The 24,236-nt window shown below is 45.1% G+C and overlaps 1 protein-coding gene across 1 annotated transcript in view; it reads right to left on the bottom strand.

Annotated features, from left to right (window-relative positions):
* The window catches only part of IFT46 (intraflagellar transport 46), a 69,936-nt gene extending 46,052 nt beyond the window's left edge, over nucleotides 1–23,884 (bottom strand). The window contains exons 1-7 of the mRNA XM_068121861.2: nucleotides 23,839–23,884; nucleotides 23,204–23,333; nucleotides 22,888–22,981; nucleotides 10,434–10,480; nucleotides 5,400–5,572; nucleotides 3,773–3,847; nucleotides 3,447–3,540 (exon numbers count right to left, since the gene is read on the bottom strand). Coding sequence (XP_067977962.2) covers nucleotides 3,447–3,540; nucleotides 3,773–3,847; nucleotides 5,400–5,572; nucleotides 10,434–10,480; nucleotides 22,888–22,981; nucleotides 23,204–23,333; nucleotides 23,839–23,870 — 645 coding nt within the window. The 5' untranslated portion in view covers nucleotides 23,871–23,884. The remainder of the gene's footprint in view (nucleotides 1–3,446; nucleotides 3,541–3,772; nucleotides 3,848–5,399; nucleotides 5,573–10,433; nucleotides 10,481–22,887; nucleotides 22,982–23,203; nucleotides 23,334–23,838) is intronic.
* Between the last annotated feature and the right edge of the window lie 352 nt (nucleotides 23,885–24,236).

Genomic DNA, 24,236 nt, shown 5'->3' with positions numbered 1-24,236 from the left:
ATGGCTTGAGTACCCTCCCTCGTTATTTGAGCCAGAGAAGAATGGAATTTCCATGCGCAAAGGTTGCAAATCCAACTATCTATCCACTCTACAGGCAGAGGTTGCCGAGTCATGGGAACCGTTAAAAGAGTTGCCTCCTTCTGCATCTGATGCAGTTTATGTAGTCGATGCAATGGCATTCATCCAGCGGTTCAACACACTTGGTTCGAGTACATTTGACCAACTTCAGGAAAGGTACAGGAACAAACTCTTGAACATGAAACACAGACATTGCACTGAAGTGCATTTCGTGGGTGATCAATATGATTTTGGGTTAAAGAGTCTAAAAGGGGATGAATGCCAGAGACAGGAGTCAAATACCAACTTGCCAGAGTTTGTTCAAGCGGACATCATGAAAATCCCTGATTGGAACACATTCCTGTCAAACCCTTGTAACAAGACCAATCTGCTGTTGTATCTTGCTTCACGTTGGTCCCAGGAGTCATCCTGGCCTGATGGCTTCTGCCTGGTCCTTGGGGTCAACGCCCAGGCAACTCGTGTGACGCAGACGGAACATACCAATGTTGATGAGCTGTACTGCCCTAACCACGAGGAGGCGGACACCAGAATCTTTGCTCACATTGCTAGCTGTGACAACAGCGTAGTTGTCATTCAGGCTACAGATACAGATATCATCGTCTTGTCAATGTATCATTTCCCTCGGTTGACAAACGTTGTTGAGTTATGGGTGGAAAAGGATGATCTGTTCCTCCCCATCCATGACTTGGTGAATGAGTTGGCCAAAGCAGTTGGAAAGAACGTATTGGCACTCACAGACACATTGCTCATCTCCTACATTCTGTCAGGTTGTGATTCGGTGAGCTATCCTTTCAAACGGGGTAAGAAGAGAGCAGTGAAAGTCGCACTCCAGCATGTTGACAAACAGCCAGCGTTGTCCAATTTCATCCGACATGAATCCGGACCTTCTGCACATGATCAGGTGATAACTGAAGCACGAAGCTTCTTTTGTGATCTCTACGGCAAGCCAGGGTATTCATCCCTGGATAAGCTCCGCGCCCACTTGTTTGCATCTAGCAAACTAGATCTGCGCTCCCTTCCTCCAACAGAAGATGCTTTTCACTTCCACGTTCTCAGGAGCCTTTGTCAGATCAGCTTATACAAGCATGCTTCACTCAGCAATCCAGTGCTTCTTCCACCTGAAGAGTATGGCAGGAGTGTGGATGGTGACAGGTTAATTCCTGTCATGAAGAGCAAGCCATCAAAGCCTTCTGCTGCGAAGTTGAAGTACTGCAAATGTAAGAAGAAACCGAACTGCCTGAGGAATTGCCCTTGTGCGAAAGCTGGAGTACCATGCATCATTGCATGTGCCTGCAATGGCGACAGAGAAAAATGTGGACGGCTTCTGACTGATGACGGTGATGATGATGAGTAAATAGAGGTAATGACACTTTTCCAGACGGTATGTGGTATGACTTGTCGTTTTAAAACATGTTGAAGAGTACCGTGCAAATAGATAGTGTGAATGCCCGATTTTGGTGATTTTTTAAAAGTTATGCAAATCTAAAGTGACATACATGCCAGTAAGTTAAGTTCAGTCGGGGCATTTATTTCCCAAAAACATCAGAGGGGTACAAACAACATATTTTGGGTGTAAAAGTTTGGCTATATTGAGCTTGAAGTAGGAAAAATGTGATTTTATTTACTAAAGGAGCTAAACTTTTAGCTTAACCCACTTTCCGTGACCTTTTGACCTCTGCTGACCTCATGGATGGTCCAATCACGTTGAATCATGTTTCATATAAAAGCCAACTTTATAACAAAAAGAATGAGTGGTAATTTGTTGCACTCACCCCTGTATTATGGGATATATGGTCAATTGAATTTCCCCTAGCCCTAAATTTCTTGCTTTTTTACAGTTGACGCCCCAAGTTAAAAAATGTCCCTACAGAATTCGCGCAATCCAAACTACCTTGCTAAAGTCACTTTTCTGGTGGCTAACACCCCCACAGACATGATCTAGGGGTCAAACATTTTATAGCAGGGGTGTCACTTCAAAATCAAATTTTGAGGTCTCGGATCCCAGACTAAAGTTTGGTGAATTTATTTACAATCGTTTAGGAGGAGATAGCCGGACGGACCGACAAGACGGACGGACAAAGCCGATTACAATATCCCCCTGTTTTTTTCAAAAAGCGTGAGGATAACAAGACAATCCAAGAGGTAACCGTCGATGGACAGTGAAGACTGGCTTGAAACTGCAATGAAACAACAATCATCCCAAGATTTAGAGCTGCTTTTCGTGGAGCAGATTTAACCTGCAATGTGTGTGGTTGTTCGAGTCACTCAGGTTATCTCTTGACAATCTTAAAAACAGCATCTTAAAGGAAAAGCAGAAATTTTCATCAACCTATCAGGTTTGAATGTCCGTGTTGTGCTGATTTTTTTCTGCCATCGACTGTGTTGTTAATTTGCATAAAAGTACGCAGACGTCTCCAAGTGTCCTTGCCCTGCACATTTTACATGTATGAGCCATGCCTAGTCATTGTTTTGCCGACATGTGCAGTCAAAAGAAAGCATGTTGTACTTCACAAACATATGGCATGTCTATATGTGAGTGTCGGTGAAGATATGATATTTTACAACACGTAATGGTTGTTGTCGTGGTTGTGGTTGCTTGTGTGCGCATCCCATGTCCTGCTGTCGTCGAATAATAAATGTCACCATTGGAATCCCATTTCTGTGTCTTCTTCCTCAATCCCGGAAAGAGGGGCTTTTAAAACAGGCAAACTTGTGGTTAAACGAACACAATTTTGTTTAAATTATTATTATTATTATTTTTAATTATTATTATTAATTATGTTTTAATTTAATTTAATTTAATTGTTTTAATTTTTTTTACTTTCATTACTTTTAATAACTTAATGATTATTCACCCTATTTGAATTAAACAGTGAACTAGAATGGCACTCGGTAGAGCGCACACCTCCGCCCGGCTGAACAGTTTATGTTTTGTATCCCATTGATGGGCTGGATTTCGATCAAACCCAAATCGAATTGGCTTGCTCTTGTCACGTACCCAACTCATCCACGTAGTTATGTTTTAATTCGTCCACAACTTTTTGAGATATCATGGTATATATCGTTCTTTGCCCCAATCTCTCAATAGTGAAGAATCACTTTATAAAATTTAAAAAATTCTCGTATCCGGATCCAGATTCGGATCTTCACCAAAATCAAATCGATTCGTCCTTGTCACACACTCAACCTGTCCACCAAATTTCGTCCAAATCCGTCCACAACTTTTTGAGATATCCTGTTCACAGACAAACAGACAGACAAACAGGAGTGAAAACATAACCTCCGTTCAGCTTTGGTGGCGGAGGTAAATATAAGAGCAAAGAAGTCATTACGCCCTGCAGATTTGAAAAGAACAAAGCACATCATACCTTGATAAATGGGTCAATGTCTCCAATGGAAGGTGTGAAATTTGGAATAAATGGTTTGAGCTTGAACTTCAGTGGTATATTATGTGGTGTATACCTGCCAAGGAGAACATGGGGCTTTAGTAAACCGAACAAAACAATCACAAAATACTGCGGAGCAAAGTTGTATGGTATTTAACAAAGTCAAAGGGGCTTGGAATTCCATACAAACTCCTATGTTCCAGGTTCAGCTGAACTGCATATTTCATTCCATCACAACACCTCATCAAAACCACCTTCACCCATTGGGTAATGTCAAGACCTCGAGTGTTTGTGACTATCTAACACACCTGGTGATGTGTTGGAAGATTTCCTTGAGGTCAGGAGTGACTGCAAGGTGTGCATAGTCGGATGGATTGTATGACCTGGTCCAGCAAAAACAACACATTAGTTAATTAATTAATCAATTCACTCATTCATCGGGGCTGACAGGATAGTTCAGGGATTGCATGCTCGACTTTTAGCTGTCTAATCTGGATTCCTGATCTGATAATAACCGTCACCCTGGTGCTTCCAAGGCAGAGTGCTACATCAATGAGTGCACATCCATCAGATGGTACATTAAGCTGGTGTGCCGTCTGCCGGCATCGGTTGCCGCCGTAGGACGTTAAAGATCCCAAGGTGTCCTTTGCATAGAGTAGGCGATTGTCACGTCACTCTGAACAACTTCCAAAATCCTGCTATAACCAGCTGTGGGGACTCTGCGAGGTCCAATCGCAAGTCAGGCCGCTGGCATTCTCTTCCCACTATTGACCAATGGTCCATGGCATGGTCTGATACTTAGCCGGGATATGGCACGAACGACAAGAAATTACTCAACTAGAACGGCACTTGGTAGAGCGCATACCTCCGCCAGGTTGAACAGTTTATGTTTTGTATCCCACTGAGAGGCCGGATCTGGATTCGGACCTGAACCAAAATCTAATCGGCTTGTTCTTGCCACCTAACAAAACTCATCCAACAAGTTTAGTCATAACTCGTCCACAACTTTTTAAAATATCATGTTATATATCGTTTTTCGCCCAATCTCTCAATGGTGAAGAATCACTTGAAAATTAAATAATTCTCGTATCCGAATCCATATTCAGATCTTCACCAAAATCGAATCAATTCGGTCTTGTCAGACACCCAACCTCCCCACCAGGTTTCGTCCAAATCCGTCCATAACTTTTTGAGATATCCTGCTATATGTCGTTTTTGGCCCATCCCCCAATGGTGAAGAATCACTTATAAAATTCTACTGTCCAGATCCGAATGCGGATGTTCACCAAAATCGAATCATTTCATCCTTGTCACATACACTACCTCCCTGCCAAATTTCGTCCAAATCCGTCCACAACTTTTTGAGATATCTTGTTCACAAACAGACAAACAGACAGACAGAGGTGAAAACGTAACCCCCATCCACCTTCGGTGGCGGAGGTAACAGGTCCCCCCAGAATCGAGCACATGGGGACAACTGGCATAAACGTAATTCAATAATTACATGAAAAAACATTTATATTTGGAGGTTGCTGCTTTTTAATGTGTTTTGATAACTATGATTTTAAAGTTTGCAATTCAAACTACCTTTGAAACATTCCCAAAACTGCTGTATTATTTAGGGCTTTCTATTTGCAGGTGTTATTCTGGCATCGTTAAAGTCATTAACATGATTCAAATGAATGAAGAAACAGGTGCTGCAAAGGTGTACGGTAAGCCCCCGCCTGATGGAAATATACTGTATTACCACAAGAAAGTGTTGCGGAGAAATGAGATGTACATTGTACATGCACATTATCCATATTTAGGTAGAGCCGAAACACCAGTCAAAAAACCACTGGAATGCCGCACGTGAACAGGAAACTATCTGGGAAAAGAAAAGGAGCCAATATTGTTAAGTTGACAGAAACAGCATCTTCACCAGTCACTGCCTACCCTTCAGGGCCCAAGATGGACTCATCGTCATCTGAATCCGTCTCTCTCGAATCGTCGTCATCGTCATCATCATCATCATCTTCTTCTTCACTATCCTCTTCTTCATCCTCCTCCTTTTCCTCATCTTCATCACCTCCAGTCGTTGAACCATCCTTTTTGTCCAACCACTTTGTCTGAAAATACAAGCATACCAAAAACTCCGAGTGAATATACGTTTCTGGAATGACCTCAAGAATAATGAACAAGGTAATCTATATATATAAAACACAGTTTGTGTGTGTGTGTGTGTGTGTGTGTGTGTGTGTGTGTGTGTGTGTGTGTGTGTGTGTGTGTGTGTGTAATGTTAGTGTTACCGATAGACTCCTAAACGGAGAGGCTTACGTGCTTGATATTTGGCATAGACATTGCCATTGAGCCTGGGACGAACATGGCCGAACTCAAAATATTTGACGATCCATATTTTTTATTCATATTTACCTCAGCGCATTTCAGCGCACGGAATCAAAGCAGGTGGGCGCTGATTCGCTCAGAGCGATCACGTGATGACGCTATGAAAAAAAAAATCGCTATGATGCTATGAAACGCTATGAACGATATGACGCTATGAAAAAAATAATCGCTATGATGCTATGAAACGCTATGAACGATATGACGCTATGAAAAAAATAATCGCTATGATGCTATGAAACGCTATGACGCTATGAAAAAAACAATCGCTATAACGCTATGACGCTATGAAAAAAACAATCGCTATAACGTTATGAACGATATGACGCTATGACGCTATGACAAAAAAAATCGCTATGACGCTATGACAAAAAAAATCGCTCGCTTTATCAAGGGGCTCACTCTCCCCCCGTTCCCCTCCCCTCCCCTTTCCCCTTCCCCTCCCCTCCCCCGCCCGGCAATGCCGGGTACTTCTGCTAGTGTTCAATATTCCTCATTACCTTCGCAAAAGCGGAAGGTTATGTTTTGATCGCTGTGTATTTATTTGTATGTCTGTGTGTGTGTGTGTATGTTATTCGCATAACTCAAAAAGTATTCAACCGAATTGCATGAAATTTGGTGGGATGATTGGTTATTATACGGGACACATTTGATTAGATTTTGGGAGCAATCGGGTCAAAGGTCAAGGTCAAGGTCACGAAAAGGTCAAAATCGTATTTTTACCAAGTACAGAACAGTAGCTGCGGCGAAGGTATGCGCTCTACCGAGTGCCCGTTCTAGTTTTATATATACACTGAAAAGCTGCTATACAGTGAAGTCATAAGCTTTTAAAAGCCATATCTTTTATTCTCGAGCATTTGCAACAATACCAAGACTGATAAAGATGCCAGAATACATCGCTAAAGTAATAAATTGGGAGATCGCTAAACCGCCAAACTGTACTTCTTCTTTCTCTCCTTCTTTCTTCAGCCAGGCTAGCTCAATAATGGCTGAAGCGATTATAATGATTCCAACGTGAGGATATGTTATTGTGTCGGAGGTATTGCACCTGCACCATCACAAAACAACTATAAGCATTATTGACAAAAAAAAAACAAAAAAAAACAAGCACAACTAGAACGGGCACTCGGTAGAGCGCATACCTTCGCCGCAGCTACTGTTCTGTACTTGGCATGGGAGTGTAGGGAACAGAACAACAAAAATACGATTTTGACCTTTTCGTGACCTTGACCTTGACCTTTGACCCGATTGCTCCCAAAATCTAATCAAATGTGTCCCGTATAATAACCAATCATCCCACCAAATTTCATGCAATTCGGTTGAATACTTTTTGAGTTATGCGAATAACATACACACACACACACAGACATACAAATAAATACACAGCGATCAAAACATAACCTTCCGCTTTTGCGAAGGTAATAAAACAACACAAGCCGTTTCATAACATTTACGCATGCGCAGACTAGGAAACTCTGCCCTAATGAAGTCTGCCGTGGATTGCAAGGTAACTGTGATATGCGTCATTTAAGAAGGAAAATGCCCCGGAATAAACAGAACTGCAAAGCCAATGCATGTCGCTATTGAGCTATGTTACTTAAGCCTCCTCCATGAGGCTGAACAGACAACAACTTTACAGAACGAGAGATATCTGCCGAGACTGCGGGGCACATGGCAATTATAATACGAGTTCACGAGCAACCCCCTTCTAGTGAAAACTGCCAAAATACAGAACCACTGCTCATTTATTCCTTTTTTTTCTCTTCTCGCCTGTGCACCAAAGTTCCGTACTCTCTTCAACCTCATTCTTCTCTCGAGGTCTTCAAGACAGCTGTTCAACACCATCTCAAATCATACCCTATCCAAAAACATGATCTTTTCTAGCCCATTTAAACAACCCCCGCCCCTCCCAAAATTTTGCTTATGTATCAATCTCGTTCACCACTTGCATTCCCCTGTACCCCTCATGGTTACCAGCAGCCCTTGTTTGTCTGTCTCCGTCTCCTTTCTCCCTCAGCCCTGCTGTTGGCATTTCCCCTTCTCCAGCTGTTCCTTTTGTTATGTTACGTCCTGATCTGTCATGTGTTCTAGCTTTTCCAGGATCCATGACTATGTATACAAAAAAAAGAAAAAAAGGAGGAGGCCATTTGACCCATTAAAGCCTGCACTATTATTAGCTCACCTGGAACGAAGTTCAGGGGAGCTTATGCGATGGCGCGCCATCCGTCCGTCAGTCCGTCCGTAAATACTTGAAACCTCTCCTCCGAAACCGCTCATGGGATTGCGACCAAATTTGGCACAAATTATATTTGTTGTGTTGTGACTAAAGCATGTTCACGGCATTAAAAAAAATCGTGGTCTACCAGGGGGTCAAAGTGGATTCAGGTTTGACCCCCCCAAAATAGGAATATGCTTTTTCCTCTAAAACTACACACACTATTTCGATGAAACTTTACCACAACCTTCATCACCCGTTATGTACCAAAGTTTGTTCACGGCATTAAAAAAATCTGCCCCTTTGGTGGTTTACGGGGGGATTGCCCCCAAAAATAGGTATTTGCTTTCTTCTCAGAAACTACACATGCAATTTCGATGAAATTTCACCACAACCTTCATCACCCGTTATGTACCAAAGCTTGTTCACGGCATTAAAAAAAATCTGCCCCTTTGGTGGTCTACGGGGGGGGGGGGGGGGGAGGGTGGGGGTTGCCCCCCAAAATTAGATTTTTGCTTTACCTCTCAGAACCTACACATGCAATTTCGATGAAATTTCACCACAACCTTCATGACCCATGATGTACCAATGTTTGTTCAAAGCATTAGAAAAATGTTTCCCCTTCGTTGGCGGAGGGGTGGTTGCCCCTCAAAGTAGGTATTTTTTTGGTTTGTTTGTTTAAAGTCTCATGATTATGTTAGTATGATTCCACATGCTGCCATGTCTTCTAGCAATCATTAAAATTGGTTTAAAATACCTTTAGTCAGTGCAGTATACAGTTTATTCTACCAGGTGAGTGCCAGGGGTATTGCCCCTATGTTTGTGTATTTGTGCTCTGTAGTTTTAAATGCTGAGCTTTAAGCAAGGAAGCAGCACGTACAATTCTTAAAGTCTTTCGTAAGACTCGGCCGGCGTTCGAACAGAGTTGTTTTTTTAATGATAAAACAAGTCGGGATGGAATATCCATAAACAACCAACCAAACAAGGTAGGAAGAACATCAAAGTGCAATAGCACAACCAGTTTACGGATCGCCAACACGACATCCTTTGACATTTCCGACATATTTCTGTCTCAATCCCACAACAAATGAAAAAAACCCTGTGGGGACTGACAGCTATTTCCCACGGTTTCTGAGAAGATATAAAAATAAATTGCCTGAATTCGAGGGGAACCCCCTCCTTTTCAGCCTCTTATTTCAAGGGGCGGATCCGGCTGGGGAGCACAAACCCAATGGAAACCTTACTGTTGATCCATATCGGTCATGTAGTTTGTGAGGAAAATATGTTTTAGTGAATATGAGGGATAAGGAGAGCCCCGAGCACCCTTTCCAGGGGAGATAGGGCCATGGGGAGCACAAATTAAGGTTACGGCATGGTCACAATGTCACAATGTCACATGGCCAATTTGGTCTGTATCTGGGTGTAGGTTTCTGACAAGAAGATTTTTGAATGAAATACCAATATTTGGGGCAAAACCCCCTGAAATGAGCGGATCTGGATGAAGAGCATAACCCCACGAGACCTTAGTGTCCTGAAGCATTGTACCAAATTTGGTCAGTATCGCTCAGGTAGTTGTGAAAATGAGGGATTCGAGGAGGGGGCCCGTGGTCCCCTTTCTGAGGGAGATACGAGCATGAGGAGCACAACGTAAGATTAGGGCATGGTCCTGATCCCTCGTAGCGAGTTTTGAGGTTTTTGAATGAAATACGAATATTTGGGGCAAACCCCCTCCTTTATTCCCTTTATAGGGGGCGTATCCAGATGGGGAGCACAACTCCACGAGACATTGCTGTCATGATGCATCGTACCAAATTTGGTCCATAATCGGTCGGGTAGTTTGTGAGGAGAAGATGTTAATGTTTCAGTCAAATGTTAACGTACGTAAGGACAGACAGACGGCCAGACATCGGCACCCACTCTGAGTCTATTTCCTTGAAATAACATAATACACCATTGCACAAACACACACTACAAATGTACAACTACCTCACACATAGACATCTTCATACAATTGTTATTATTGCCACCCAGCTACCTGTGACAAAATGTCAAAAGATGTCCTGATGTCAACACGGAAAAGGAATATGGTGTCATTCCGACCGATCTTGTTTGTTTTTGGGGGTTGGGATTCCACCCTGAAATGTTTATTCTGACGTGTGTGTATGTGTGTGTCTGGGTCCGTGTCTGTGTGTGTGTGTGTGTGTGTGTGTGTGTGTGTGTGTCTGTGAGTGCGCGCATGCGTGCGTGTGCATATATGTGAATGTAATGATTATAACAAAGTAGATGAGCTACGTAGTTGAATAGAGGTTCCAGTTGCCAATTTGTACACACAATACCAAACACAAAGGGCACACTGTTCAGACTTTTCTGACCAGATTTCCATCCATTTTGCTTGCCGTCATGTCTGCCTCCCGGAGCACTTTGGGAAGAGATTGGGGGTGTCAAAGACGGGGAAGGCGAGTTGCAGAAAATGAGAGTCAATGTTGATTAAAAGAAGAAAAAAAATCAAGCACAGCAATAGTCAAAAAATAAAACCAATTGAGATCAAAAATAAAAAACTAATATCTATCTATAATTCCAGTAATCTCTGTGTGTATGTATGTCTGTATGTTTGTCTGTGACCGCTGTTTCTCGACAACCACGGGTCCGATATACTTTAAACTTGCCAGGTATATTGCTGGGGACCCGAGGATGTGCCTTTTCAAGGTTTCATATTAATCGGACAAGTAGTTACCGAGCTATGGCGATTTCTTTACCAAACTCCGCAAGCCGTTCGCTTTGGACCAAACCATTTCATGTAAATAGAGGGGGGGGGGGGGGGATTGTCACCGTACTCGCAAGCCGTTCGCTTTGGACCAAACCATTTCATGTAAATAGAGGGGGGGGATTGTCACCGTACTCGCAAGCCGTTCGCTTTGGCTTTGCGAATGGACCAAAGCATTTCATGTAAATAGAGGGGGGGGGATATAATTTTAGATATATATATAGTACGGGCATGCCCTAGTTCTACAAACAATGAGATCGAATTAACAATGACGATTGTACAAAGGAGTTTGCATTTAAATGAGCTGAAAAGTCCAGACTGCATTGGTTTGTATATCTTCAACCAAACCGTTTGTAATATTGTGGTACATTTAAAATCCTTTTCTAATAGAGATTTTGAGCTTTGCGAATGAATCAGCCAGTGTGTTCGCAATAAATATACACATATATATATATACACAGATTGTGCAGTAATTGCTGGGGTGAGACTCGTTCTGTGCCTTGCTTCCTCGTCAAGTTAGGGGGTTCAATATATATTTATATATAGATACATAAAATATATATGTATACATATATAGTCATTATGCAATTTCATACCATCATTGGTGAACCGCCATTAGGGTATCCCATCCAGCTATCGCTGTACCTTAATGGGAGCGATAAGCACCGCCTGCTCTTCCGGAGTGTGACTGGCAAAGTGCACATACGTACGTGACAGTGACATCACAGCTTGTGCTCATAAGGCTGGAGAACTGAAGTTATATTTGAATATATATATATATATATATATGTACAGCCACGTGAAAAAGTAAGTACACCCCATGTAAAGTTTTGACATTTTCAACATATTTCAACATACAGCTATTTGATCTTCATTTCAACAATATTGATAGATAAAGGTGATATAACATAACAAATATCATGAAACATTTACATTTTGTAGTCCATTGTACAATTTAAATAAACATAAATGCAAATTTCGCATGTGGAAAAAGTAAGTACACCCTTACATTTATCACTACTTCAAATACCTAAAATTAGAATCAGGTGCACCAGCTCAGGTGCAAATGATTAGAACATCGTTAGAGAGGATCTTGGAGGAACCCGTCTTATTTAAACCTCAGACATTTAGTTTGGTTTGCTCTTTGTTGTTGAAGTGTGCGGCGTCACCATGCCTAGATCAAAAGAGCTCTCTGAGGCCTTCTGAAAGAAGGTTATAGATGCCTACGAGTCTGGGAAGGGATTTAAAAAGATCTCCAAACAATTTGAAATCAATCATTCGACTGTCCGGAAGATCATCTACAAGTGGAGAAGATTCCAAACAACTGCCAACTAGTTCAGGCCAGGCCGCCCCAGCAAGTTCAGCCCGAGAGCAGACCGCAAGATGCTGAAAGAAGTCTCTAAGCACCCCAGAATGTCATCACGGGACCTACAGATAGCTCTTGCCACTGTTGATGTCAAAGTGCACGAGTCTACCATAAGAAAGAGGCTGCACAAATTTGATCGACATGGGAGGTGTGCCAGGAGGAAAGCTTTGCTGTCCAGAAAGAACATCAGGGCAAGACTAAAGTTTGCCAATGAACACCTAGGCAAAGACCAGCACTTCTGGAACAATGTGCTCTGGACAGATACGTCAAAGGTAGAGCTATTTGGCCACAGTACCAGAAGACTTGTTTGGCGAAAACCAAAGACAGCATTTGACCACAAGAACCTGATACCAACTGCAAAGCATGGTGGTGGAAATATTATGGTTTGGGGCAGCTTTGCTGCATCAAGGCCTGGGCAGCTCACCATCATAGAATCCACTATGAATTCTTCATTGTACCAGAGGGTGCTTGAGGATAATGTGAGGCCATCTGTCGAAAAGTTGAAGCTCAACCGAAGGTGGACCTTGCAACATGATAATGACCCTAAACATACCAGTAAATCCACCAAGGAATGGCTGAAAAGAAAGAAATGGAGGGTTCTGGAATGGTCAAGTCAAAGCCCGGATCTAAATCCCATCGAGATGTTGTGGGGGGATTTGAAACGTGCTGTGCATGCAAGAAACCCCTCAAACATCGCACAGCTGAAAGAATTCTGCATGGAGGAGTGGGCAAAAATTTCTCCCAGTCAATGTCAGAGACTGGTAGACAGTTATAAGAAATGCCTACTTGAGGTTGTTTCTGCCAAAGGGGGCAATACCACCTATTAGAGCCAAGGGTGTACTTACTTTTTCCACATGCGAAATTTGCATTTATTAGTATTTAAATGATACAATGGAATACAAAATGGAAATGTTTCATGATATTTGTTATATTATATCCCCTTTTTCTATCAATATTGTTGAAATGAAGATCAAATTGTTGTGTGTTAAAATATGTTGAAAAAGTCAAAACTTTACATGGGGTGTACTTACTTTTTCACGTGACTGTGTATATATATATATATATATATATATATATATATATATATATATATATATATATATATATATATATATATATATATATACCGTATATATATATATATATATATATATATATATATATATTGTTGTGGATATGAGTGTTTTTTTATTTTATTGTTGTGGTAAAATGTTGTTGTAAAAGGTTGTTGTAAAATATCACCCCTCCTCCCTCCGTTTGTGGTTGTATAAAGGTCAAAGGGCGTTCCCGTAGTTAGTCCATAAAACATACATGCAGGACACGATATATCTTTTTTGACAGTTATATCCTTATTATGTGTATTAGTGTAAGGCTGTGTCTTCCATTAATTGAAATACTCCATTGCACCAGTGAAAGAGATAGATTCCCTTCATTCCCACTCCCAAAACTTCCATTCCCATTCCCAAAACCTCCCTTCCAATTGCCTTCCGCATTTTGGGCGGTTTTCTTCAACCACCATTGGCCACGAGGTAGGGTTGGGGAAGAAAGGCGTGTCTCCACCTCGTCATAGAGGGGAGGAGTGAGCCAGCCCCACTCGACCAACCATGAGCCAGGGGTTTGGCTAGAGAGGGCGGAGGAAGAGCGATCGGGGAGGTTCGCAAAGGTTGAGGGGCGGGGGCCTATATAACCCAAGGCAGGGCGTGTCCAGAAAGAGATGCGTTTTTACAGAGGAGAGCAGAAGACAGAAAGGCCTGGAGCTGGTCACAAGGAGTTGGTCTGAGCTGGTCTGAGTGCCTGAGGAGGGTCAGTGGTTGCGTTGGTAAGGAGTCGGTGGTCAGTTGGTTGCGGTGAGGAGTCGGTGGTGAGGAGTGAGAGAAACAAGAAAGAGTTGAGGGTTTGGACCAGACGAGTGGGACAAGGCCTGGCAAAGCACGCGACGAAAACAGCAGCCAAAACAGCAGCCAAAACAGCAGCGTGGGGCCTGGCCTGAACGGCGGCTGCTAAACGCGCCGGTTGTGCTGCGGGACCCCCTTGGACCTCCCTCTCCCTCCAGCCATCCACATCCTGCCATTGCTGCAATTCCCCGCGTGAGTCAGTGTCTTTTGTTTGTTCTGTCCTGGGTTAATTAAGTCTGTAGATAAGCTAAAATTTGCACTGTGTCACCTGCGTCTTATGTGTTGTAAATAAAACTTGATTGCTTGCTTTTTGCTTGTGTGTAAATAATAATAAACCCCATTACTCGTCTGTACGTCTTCTCGTTTTATTCCTTTTCCTCTTTGCATTCGGTCGTTTTTGTCTTTTCCCTCATTGAGCAGCTGTGGAGCGATACGGCCAAAGTTCGGGTGGAATCGGGTAAGTTTGTTAGGTCGCGGTCACCAACCGCTCGGTCTACAACATCTAACCGCGATCTGTAACAATTGGTGTCTGGGAGTGGGATTCGAGGCCCGACCAAATTTTTTTTTTTAAACGAATTGAGGAAAAAAAAAAAAAATTTGGTCAAAATTTGGAGCGGCCGAAATTTGTTTTGTTTTATAAAACCCGAATTTTGAAATCGCGCCATGGCTGGTCAAGGCGACGGGATGCCGGTGGGAGAGATAGACGGGGTAGAATCGACCCAGGACCTAGGGGAAATGTATGTGGATGAAAGAGAGGAGGAGAACATTGGCAATGAGGTTGAGGGAGTATCAGACGCACAAGATGGCGTCCTCGCGCACGTGGTTGTTGCGGCACCAAATTTAGCCGCGCCCATGGTCGCGGTAGTCGAACCCGAGATGCCAATGAATTGGAACCTGTTTATGAAACAGATGATGGCCTTTATGGTAAAAACAGACGATAATTTCAAAGGGATGGAAAACAGGATAGGGGGCCAAATGGGGGTAATGGGGAACCGGATGGATGCTCAGGGTGAGCGATTGGAGGGCCAAATGGGGGTAATGAGGGACGAAGCGAGGGGTACCGGTGAGGGATTAGACAAGAAATTTGAGGGGTTAGACAATGGGATAAAAGAGGTAAAGAATGGGTTAACGGGGGTGGAAAATAGAATGGCTGCCCAGGAGAATCAGTTAGAGGGGGTGAAAAATGGGTTAATGGGGTTAGAAAATAGGATGGAGGACAAATTGCGGGAAATAGGGGAGCAATCCGCCCGGGAAATCGAACAGATGGGGAACCAGATGGAGGAGATACGACGAGGTGTAAGTGAGGAGGTCTCTGGGCTACGCGAGGAGGTAAAGCGAGGTGAGAAGCGTATTGAGAAAGAAGTGAGAAATAATACGGCAAAGTTACAAGGGGGAATAGAAGATCTGACGGAGGAGGTGGAACAGCTGACAGAGGGACAAACGAAGTTAGTGGAGCAGGTTCAAAGGAACACTGCAGTACTCGGAGGGTTAAAGGCGACACAAAAAGAAATTAAAAATGACTTGATAGCGACACAGAGGCAATGTCAGATGGTACGTGAGGAACTGACAATGAGGGTGGACGAGGTGACAGAGATAATGGAGACAAAGGACCGGCAGGTGAGGATGCACATAGAGACGGTCACGGTAGCCTTAGAGGACGAACTTGAGGAGACGCACCGAGAAATAAAAGAGGTTAAACAAAAATTAGAGGAAGTGGAAGAAGAGGTGAGTGAAATTAAGAAGGGACGAACAGAAACTAAAAGGGAAATCCAGGAGGAGGTGATGGAATATGTGCAAGGTCGGTGCTCAACTCATAATGTGATGCTCACTAACCAAATAAAGAGTTTGCAGGTGGCAAAGGAGGTGCGGAGACGATGTACGGAGGTGAGTGGCAATGTATATGATGTGAGGAAAGCTTCAGTCGGCTTGGGGATTGGTTTGGATCCGGGTGTTCGTGAGAGGCCGCTGGTGAAGTGTGCGACAGGTCAGGTGTGCGAAAAAAGAGGTGTGCGAGAATGTCCGACCATGGGGTGTGTGAGGAAAAAGTGCACGCCGAGGAGTGAGTGTGCCGTCAGGAGTGAGTCGGTCGTAGCGCGTGTGCAAGGGAGCACAGGGAAGCGCGGTGTGGTGAGTGTTACGGAGAAAGTAACGAAAAAGTGCGCGCGAGAGGATGCGCGAGAAAGGTGTGTAACGGACGGGTGCATGGGGAAAGCGCATGCTGTCAAGAGTAAGGGAGAATGCATGCCTGTGGTGAGTGTTACAGAGGGTGTAACGGGACAATGTGCGGAAGAGTGTGCGCGAGAAAGGTGTGTAACGGACGGGTGCATGAGGAAAGAGTGTGCTGTCGAGAGTAAGGGTGAGTGCGCGACCGAGAGTGGAGGTGAGAGTAGTGAGAGTGAAACGGAGCGTGAGTTGGTTATGACAGGTGAGCGAGGATGTACACCTGGAATGGAAGGATGCACACCTGGAATGGTAGAGCGTGTGTGGGAAGGCACATTTGAGTTGGTAGTGAGGCACGTGGTTGGGTGTGCGAATGAGAGCACACCTGTGATTGTCACAGAGGAAGTGACCGAGGAGGGGGCGCGAAGAGGTGTGTTGGTGAGGTGTGCGACCAACGAATGTGTGCCAAAGTGTTCGGTGGTCAGGTGTGTGACCAAGGCTGGGAGTGGAATGAGTGTACCGAGGTGTGTAAGGAAAGGTACGAGGAGCATGGAGACGGCTGGATGTGTGAGCAAGGAACTGGCTGCGGGGTGTAAGCATGCAGGTGAAGCATCGACGTTAAACGGAGCAGCGGTTAGGTCGACTTTTAGCCGAATCGGGCCCTCGGTGCGCGTCGGGCAGCTTCGCGTGCCGCGAGGACCAGCGGGGATCCGAACCATGGCGGTTTCGAAAGAACCGTCGTACGCGATCCACGCTGTGCCTCGCTTGGAACGGCCGCGTCCGGGCTCCACTAGGCGGAGCGGGCAGCCCGATAGGAAGGGTCGTCATGGCGACCACTTTCTATTGAGACGTGCCGGCAGGTCGAGATCGGGACATTGGATGGCTCCACGCCGAGGTGGTGCGTGGGATCTCGGCCCGGGTAAGCCCCCGTCCCTGCCACGAATGCGGGACGTATCCAGCCGCCGGCACCAAAGAACCCGCGTTCATTGCTCGGCTGTACGAAGCCGGGCTGTAGACGTGAATTGGCGCACCGAGAGGATCTAATAAGTAGACGGGTGATGAGGATAGTGTTTTGGCCCCGAAATTAGAAAAAAGCGAAATTTGATGATTGGCAGTAATGATTGGCAGATGATGGGTAGAATTAGCAGTAAATGACAAATTTTTGATTTGTTGGATTTGGACGAGCGAAATTGATAGTAGGACCTCCCCGGTGTGGTGGGATGGCAAATCCATCATCCCTCACAGGGTGGGGCAAATGTGCTATAGTTTATGGGGTGTATGGCAGTGAAAACTAGCCCGGGTGGGTTAGGTTATATTGTGTGTAGGGACCTAGAAGATGACATTAGGTGACGTTAAGGTTAGATAGAGACTGATACCTGTAGTGGGGACGCAGGTAGTTTAGTGTGGATGATAATGACGTGGGAGCGCAATAGTTTAAAGGGACGACTGGGAAGCGCAAGTTTCAGAGGGGAGTAGTTAGCTGAGATGATGCCGTGTGTTTGTGATTGAACAGGTGTGATTGCACAGGTGTGCAACTGAACAGGTGTGTGGAGCAGTGTATGAGTGAGTGATGGTGATGTGTGTTGTGTTGACCAACTGGTCCAGGAAGAGGAGGAGGGTGCAGGTGGCACCAGGTAGGATTGCACAGGTGTGCAACGACAGGTGAATGAAAGACAGGTGTATGGAATAAATGGTATGGAGTATTGGAATGGATGGTCGTGGAGTGAGTATGGTGGAAATTGTGGAGTGGAGTGGATGGTGCGAAGGTGTGGATGGGGGAAGAGTGGACCCCCATCACGGATACCCGGGGCGGGTAGTGTAAGTGTTACGTAGAGGGTATAGGTAAATTGTGGTTGGATATTGGCATCTGTGGTGCGGGTGACAGAATGGTATTTGGATGGGTGCATTAGTGTTGTGGAAATGGCTGGGCGTGTAGCCTGTTAGTGTGTGTAGTTGGTTTGGGCACTCCACCACTGTGAGGATGTCGGCCAGGTGAGGCCGCAGGTGGGCTCTGGGAGCCGGTAGTAGTTGTTGTGGATGGGGCCCGAGGATCCGGAGGACGGACCCGGGTAGCCCAGTGCCAGAGGGCACCATGGGGTGACAGAGCCAGGAGAGGGGCTGTCCCCAGTTAGTTAGGTTAGGGTGAGGAGCTAGGTAAGCTCGGGTGGCAACTACAGTGGTGGAGGTGTGCAGGTGGGTAGACCTGCTGGGAGAGGTACACGTCGCAGCCCAGAAATTGTGCTAGAGCACCGGGAGATGAATCGGGGGAGTGAGACCCCAAATTGAGAAGCACCACAGTTTGGTCAATGGGAATTGGTTTTTTAGAACCCATAGTGTAAGTTGGCCAATGGATTGGCAGGGAGAGACCCCGGGTAGTGTAAAGTGTGTTAATGTCATTTAGAAAGTAGTTAGGACGAAGTCTCCTCGCACCATCTGCATCCACTCACCTGAGGTGACAGGTACTCCGCACCATGCCATGTTTAATTATTTTTTACTGTGCAAATGTTTGGATGGTGAGACGCATCATGACGTGGGTGTGACATTGTGCTTTGATGTTCCATCTCTCCCTCCTTATGAGGATTGATGATGAATTGGTGATGGCAAATTTTGAAGTAGAGGGATTGTGGAGACGAATTTGGTATAGGGGAAATATGGGGAAGACGTGACAGTAGTGACGAATTTGTAAATGTGTAGATTTTTGTACATATGGGGTCAGGGCAAGGGTAGGGTAGGTGACAGGGGGGTGACGTACGGTAGGGACGAGCTTTCTCACTTCGCCCTCCGTACGCATTTCGCCTTGCATTGCCTTATTGATGTGTACCCTTGTGACCTTACCCCTCGCTCAATTGTCTTTCCCCTTTTGTCTCCCACATGACCTGTGCGCCGTTGGGCGCCGAGGGGAGCGTGCGTGGGTCGGCCATTGTGCGCCGGAAATTCCCAGAACCAGCTGTCTGCATCGATGCACCACATTATGGACCACATGTCTGTGGCCGAGCACCACTTATGGACCCCATGGGTTGGGGCATGGCCCCTCTGCTGGAACCGGCCATGAGGGCCCGAAATCTTGCTGGCGGACCTTGGCCACAGGGCACCGATGCCTCACAGGTGAACCACACGTAGTCGGCCCTGTGGGCCATAAATAAAAGCAAATAAAAAGGACACATTGGGCACACTTTATTGAAAATAGGCCGCCAGTAAGCAAAGCAAAAGAATGACAACATCTGGAAGACCAAATAATAATAACCAGCAGAGGGAGCCGAAGAGCAAGAGACACCTGCAGGATCTGGGTTTGTTGGCTTTATTTTATTGATGAACAATGGTGACTGCACCGATTGGTGCTTGGGTGTGTATTGGTGCGTTTTTGGGTGCGTTCATGGTGCGTCGATGCAGAGCAGACTGTCTCCCCCCCAGAAAGAACAATCACAGGTCCTGGGTTAGTTTTGTAAATAAAAATAGCGTCATTGTAAATAATGCTTCCCACCGTCAGTGTATAGTTTGAAGACCATTCCGCAATTCGGTTAACTGTGGGCGTAAGTCTGTTAGGCAGGGTGCAATGGAGCAGCGGGACACATTTATTTATGTTTTAAAACTGTCGCACTCAGGGTCAGGTTAAAAGTAGAGGGAACTACACCTACGTGCCACACTAAGGTAAAAGTAATAGGCCCGGGACGTGCCTAAGGGGAGGAGGGTGCAGTGTTGTGGATATGAGAATGTTTTTTTTTTTATTGTTGTGGTAAAATGTTGTTGTAAAAGGTTGTTGTAAAATATCACCCCTCCTCCCTCCGTTTGTGGTTGTATAAAGGTCAAAGGGCGTTCCCGTAGTTAGTCCATAAAACATACATGCAGGACACGATATATCTTTTTTGACAGTTATATCCTTATTATGTGTATTAGTGTAAGGCTGTGTCTTCCATTAATTGAAATACTCCATTGCACCAGTGAAAGAGATAGATTCCCTTCATTCCCACTCCCAAAACTTCCATTCCCATTCCCAAAACCTCCCTTCCAATTGCCTTCCACATTTTGGGCGGTTTTCTTCAACCACCATTGGCCACGAGGTAGGGTTGGGGAAGAAAGGCGTGTCTCCACCTCGTCATAGAGGGGAGGAGTGAGCCAGCCCCACTCGACCAACCATGAGCCAGGGGTTTGGCTAGAGAGGGCGGAGGAAGAGCGATCGGGGAGGTTCGCAAAGGTTGAGGGGCGGGGGCCTATATAACCCAAGGCAGGGCGTGTCCAGAAAGAGATGCGTTTTTACAGAGGAGAGCAGAAGACAGAAAGGCCTGGAGCTGGTCACAAGGAGTTGGTCTGAGTTGGTCTGAGTGCCTGAGGAGGGTCAGTGGTTGCGTTGGTAAGGAGTCGGTGGTCAGTTGGTTGCGGTGAGGAGTCGGTGGTGAGGAGTGAGAGAAACAAGAAAGAGTTGAGGGTTTGGACCAGACGAGTGGGACAAGGCCTGGCAAAGCACGCGACGAAAACAGCAGCCAAAACAGCAGCCAAAACAGCAGCGTGGGGCCTGGCCTGAACGGCGGCTGCTAAACGCGCCGGTTGTGCTGCGGGACCCCCTTGGACCTCCCTCTCCCTCCAGCCATCCACATCCTGCCATTCCTGCAATTCCCCGCGTGAGTCAGTGTCTTTTGTTTGTTCTGTCCTGGGTTAATTAAGTCTGTAGATAAGCTAAAATTTGCACTGTGTCACCTGCGTCTTATGTGTTGTAAATAAAACTTGATTGCTTGCTTTTTGCTTGTGTGTAAATAATAATAAACCCCATTACTCGTCTGTACGTCTTCTCGTTTTATTCCTTTTCCTCTTTGCATTCGGTCGTTTTTGTCTTTTCCCTCATTGAGCAGCTGTGGAGCGATACGGCCAAAGTTCGGGTGGAATCGGGTAAGTTTGTTAGGTCGCGGTCACCAACCGCTCGGTCTACAACATCTAACCGCGATCTGTAACAATATATATATATATATATATACACATTAAAAATGGTATTTGATGTAAATGGAGTGATAAAGTTATTGGAGCATGGAATGAAGGTATTGGAAAGGGTGTTGGCGAGGAGGATAAGGAAGAAAGTGAAGATCGACGAAATGCAGTTTGGATTTATGCCAGGAAGAGGAATGACAGATGCGGTTTTTATTGTGAGGCAGTTGCAGAAGTACATGGAGAAGAGGAAGAAGTTGTTTCTTGGGTTTGTTGATCTGGAGAAAGCATTTGATAGGGTTCCACGCGAAGTATTGACATGGGCATTGAGGAAGTTAGGAGTGGAGGAATGGTTGATCAGAGTAGTGATGGCAATGTACAAAAGAGCGCGCACAGCTGTAAGGACGAAGGACGGGAACAGTGGTGAGTTTGAGGTGAAGGTGGGAGCGCATCAGGGGTCGGTACTCAGTCCACTACTATTTGTAGCTGTGATGGAGGTGCTGGCTCGGAACGTAAAGGAGGGTTTACCGTGGGAGTTGTTGTATGCAGATGATCTGGTGTTGATTGCGGAAAGTATGGATGGACTGAAGGAAAAGATGAACAAGTGGAAGGAATGTATGGAGACAAAAGGTCTGAAGGTGAATATCGGAAAGACGAAGGTGATGGCAAGTGGTAAAGCATGTGGTGAGGTGGAAAGAACTGGGAAGTGGCCGTGTGCTGTGTGCAGGAAGGGTGTCGGAGTGAACTCCATTCAATGTGCAATGTGCGCTGAGTGGGTTCATCAAAAATGTAGTGGTCTGAGAGGGTCATTAACCAGTGTGGCAGCTACATTCAAATGTAAGGTGTGCACAGAGGGAGCTGCAGATGGAGGAAATGTTGAGTGGGATCTTGGAGACGGCGTGAAGCTGGAAGGTGTGAAAACATTTTGCGACCTCAGAGACATGCTGAATGGAGAAGGTGGATCAGACTCGGCAACGGTTGCTGGAGTGAGATGCGCATGGAAGAAGTTTCGGGAACCGAGTGGCGTGCTGATGAGGAGGGGAGTGTCGTTGAAGCTGAAGGGAAAGGTGTTTGCTGCATGTGTGAGAAATGTTATGATTTATGGGAGCGAGACATGGGTAATGAACGTAGAGCAGCAACGAAGGCTGGAAAGGGTGGAAATGCGAATGGTTCGGTGGATGTGCGGAGTATCCTTGAGAGAGAGGAAGACAAATGATGAATTGCGAAAGATGATGGGAATAGAGCCTGTGATGGATGCTGTGAAGAGAAACAGGTTGAGATGGTTTGGTCATGTGTTGAGGAAGGATGAAAGTGACTGGTTGAGAAGAGTGATGGAAATGAATGTAGAAGGAAGTAAAGGATGGGGAAAACCAAGAAAGACTTGGTTAAAGATGGTGGAAGAAGAAATGCGGGCAAGGGGGTTAACAAGGTGAGATGCAGAAAATAGGGCAAGATGGAGAAGATGGTCATGGGGACCGCAAGGCTAACCCCCACTCTAGCAGGGAAAATGGCCTTAAAATGCCTGTTGTGTTGTTGTTGTATATATATACATTAAAAAATATATATATATATGTGCATTTAAAAAAACATATATACATATAATGTATATAATATATTTTGAGATACGATTACAATAACAACTGCAGTCTGTATTGTATACGTCAATGGACATCATCAGACAGAGACGCAATACACAATCGGTACCTGCAGCACAGATTTACGCTCACCTGTATGAGACGGACAGCTCTCCACGCTGGAAACCTCCTCAGAGTCGCTCACTTCGACACTTTCGTCGAAATGCTGGTTACTCAACAACTTTGGCTAGTTAACAAAAGCACAACAATCAAAAGGCCATAGTTAACGGCATGCTCCCTCACTTACCACTTATATATGAAAATACAGCAAAACACGGCCAAACAAGAAAAAAATATCGACTAACTGAAAGAATATAAAGAAAACCAACGGGAGAGCAAAAATTCCAACAAAGTGCGTGTCGAATCGAACGCTTGGACAAAAAACAGATAATAAATAAATAACTAAAACCTTGAAATCGCGGCCTTTGGCAGTCGACATGCAGGCGCCGTTGCCCAGCAACGATAGGGCCTCCTTCGTTGTTTTGCAAGAACTCGAGTTTGTTTGTTTTTCGAGATTTACAACACTCTTCGAAACCGATCTAACGACAAATGAAAACGTTGCTTTGAGAGACAACCGACGATCGAATAAGTGTGGAAGAAGACCAATTTAAAAACAAAAATGGAGGCAAGGCTATACACCGCTTATAGAGCAGGACCTTTGAACGGGTTCCAGATTATCGTTCCCAAGTCGAAATTAAGGTTTGTCTGTAATTCGGGGGATAAACAAACAAATATTCTTTACTATTCCTGAGAAAAACAAATGTTTATACCGTACACAAGTCACGTGCCTGCCGATTGCGTCATTGCAGGGAGCGTGGCGAGGCCGCTGTTGCTATCGGTTACACACAAGAACGTTCGCGCATGAGGAGAGCATTCGGCCTACGCTGCACCAACCTTATATTATCATCACCCATCCACACACATGACACACAAGCCACATACCTGCGCACAAACTTCAATATCCCCATTAACCCTCTTATCTCCAATGCATCCAACTATATCTAAATCCCATTGAAACTTATCCACCTCCTCCACTGTCGGTACCTTTCTTCGGCTAAGGAGACATTTCCATGCATTATCTACTCTACGACTCCTGCCTCAAAACTGTCCGACGGTACCTGTCATATGAATCATGAATGTGTGAGCGGGGGGCGTGGCCTTTGCGAAGGAGCGCGGGGGCGTGGCCTATGCGAAGGAGCGCGGGGGCTGGGAGGCCGGATGTGAGACACGAGGCCGAGTGACGTGGCTTGGTCATCTCATCTTGGTCTTGGTCATTTTTTTTTTTTTTGTATACAAGATCGAGGCTCGTGAAAGAGCGAACATTAATCACACAGAAAGACAAACCGACACATAGAACATATAACATCGGGAGCGGTAGACAAGATGGGGAGAGAGGGGGAAGGGCACAAACACAACATTTGGGAGCAGGGACCAAGAGACAT

This window comes from Myxine glutinosa, chromosome 7 (assembly GCF_964187855.1).
Source record: "Myxine glutinosa chromosome 7, kmMyxGlut1.1, whole genome shotgun sequence".
In the NCBI taxonomy this organism is placed as follows: Eukaryota; Metazoa; Chordata; class Myxini; order Myxiniformes; family Myxinidae; genus Myxine; species Myxine glutinosa.
The sequence above is the reverse complement of the archived record's forward strand: the minus strand, read 5'-3'. Positions and strand labels throughout refer to the sequence as shown.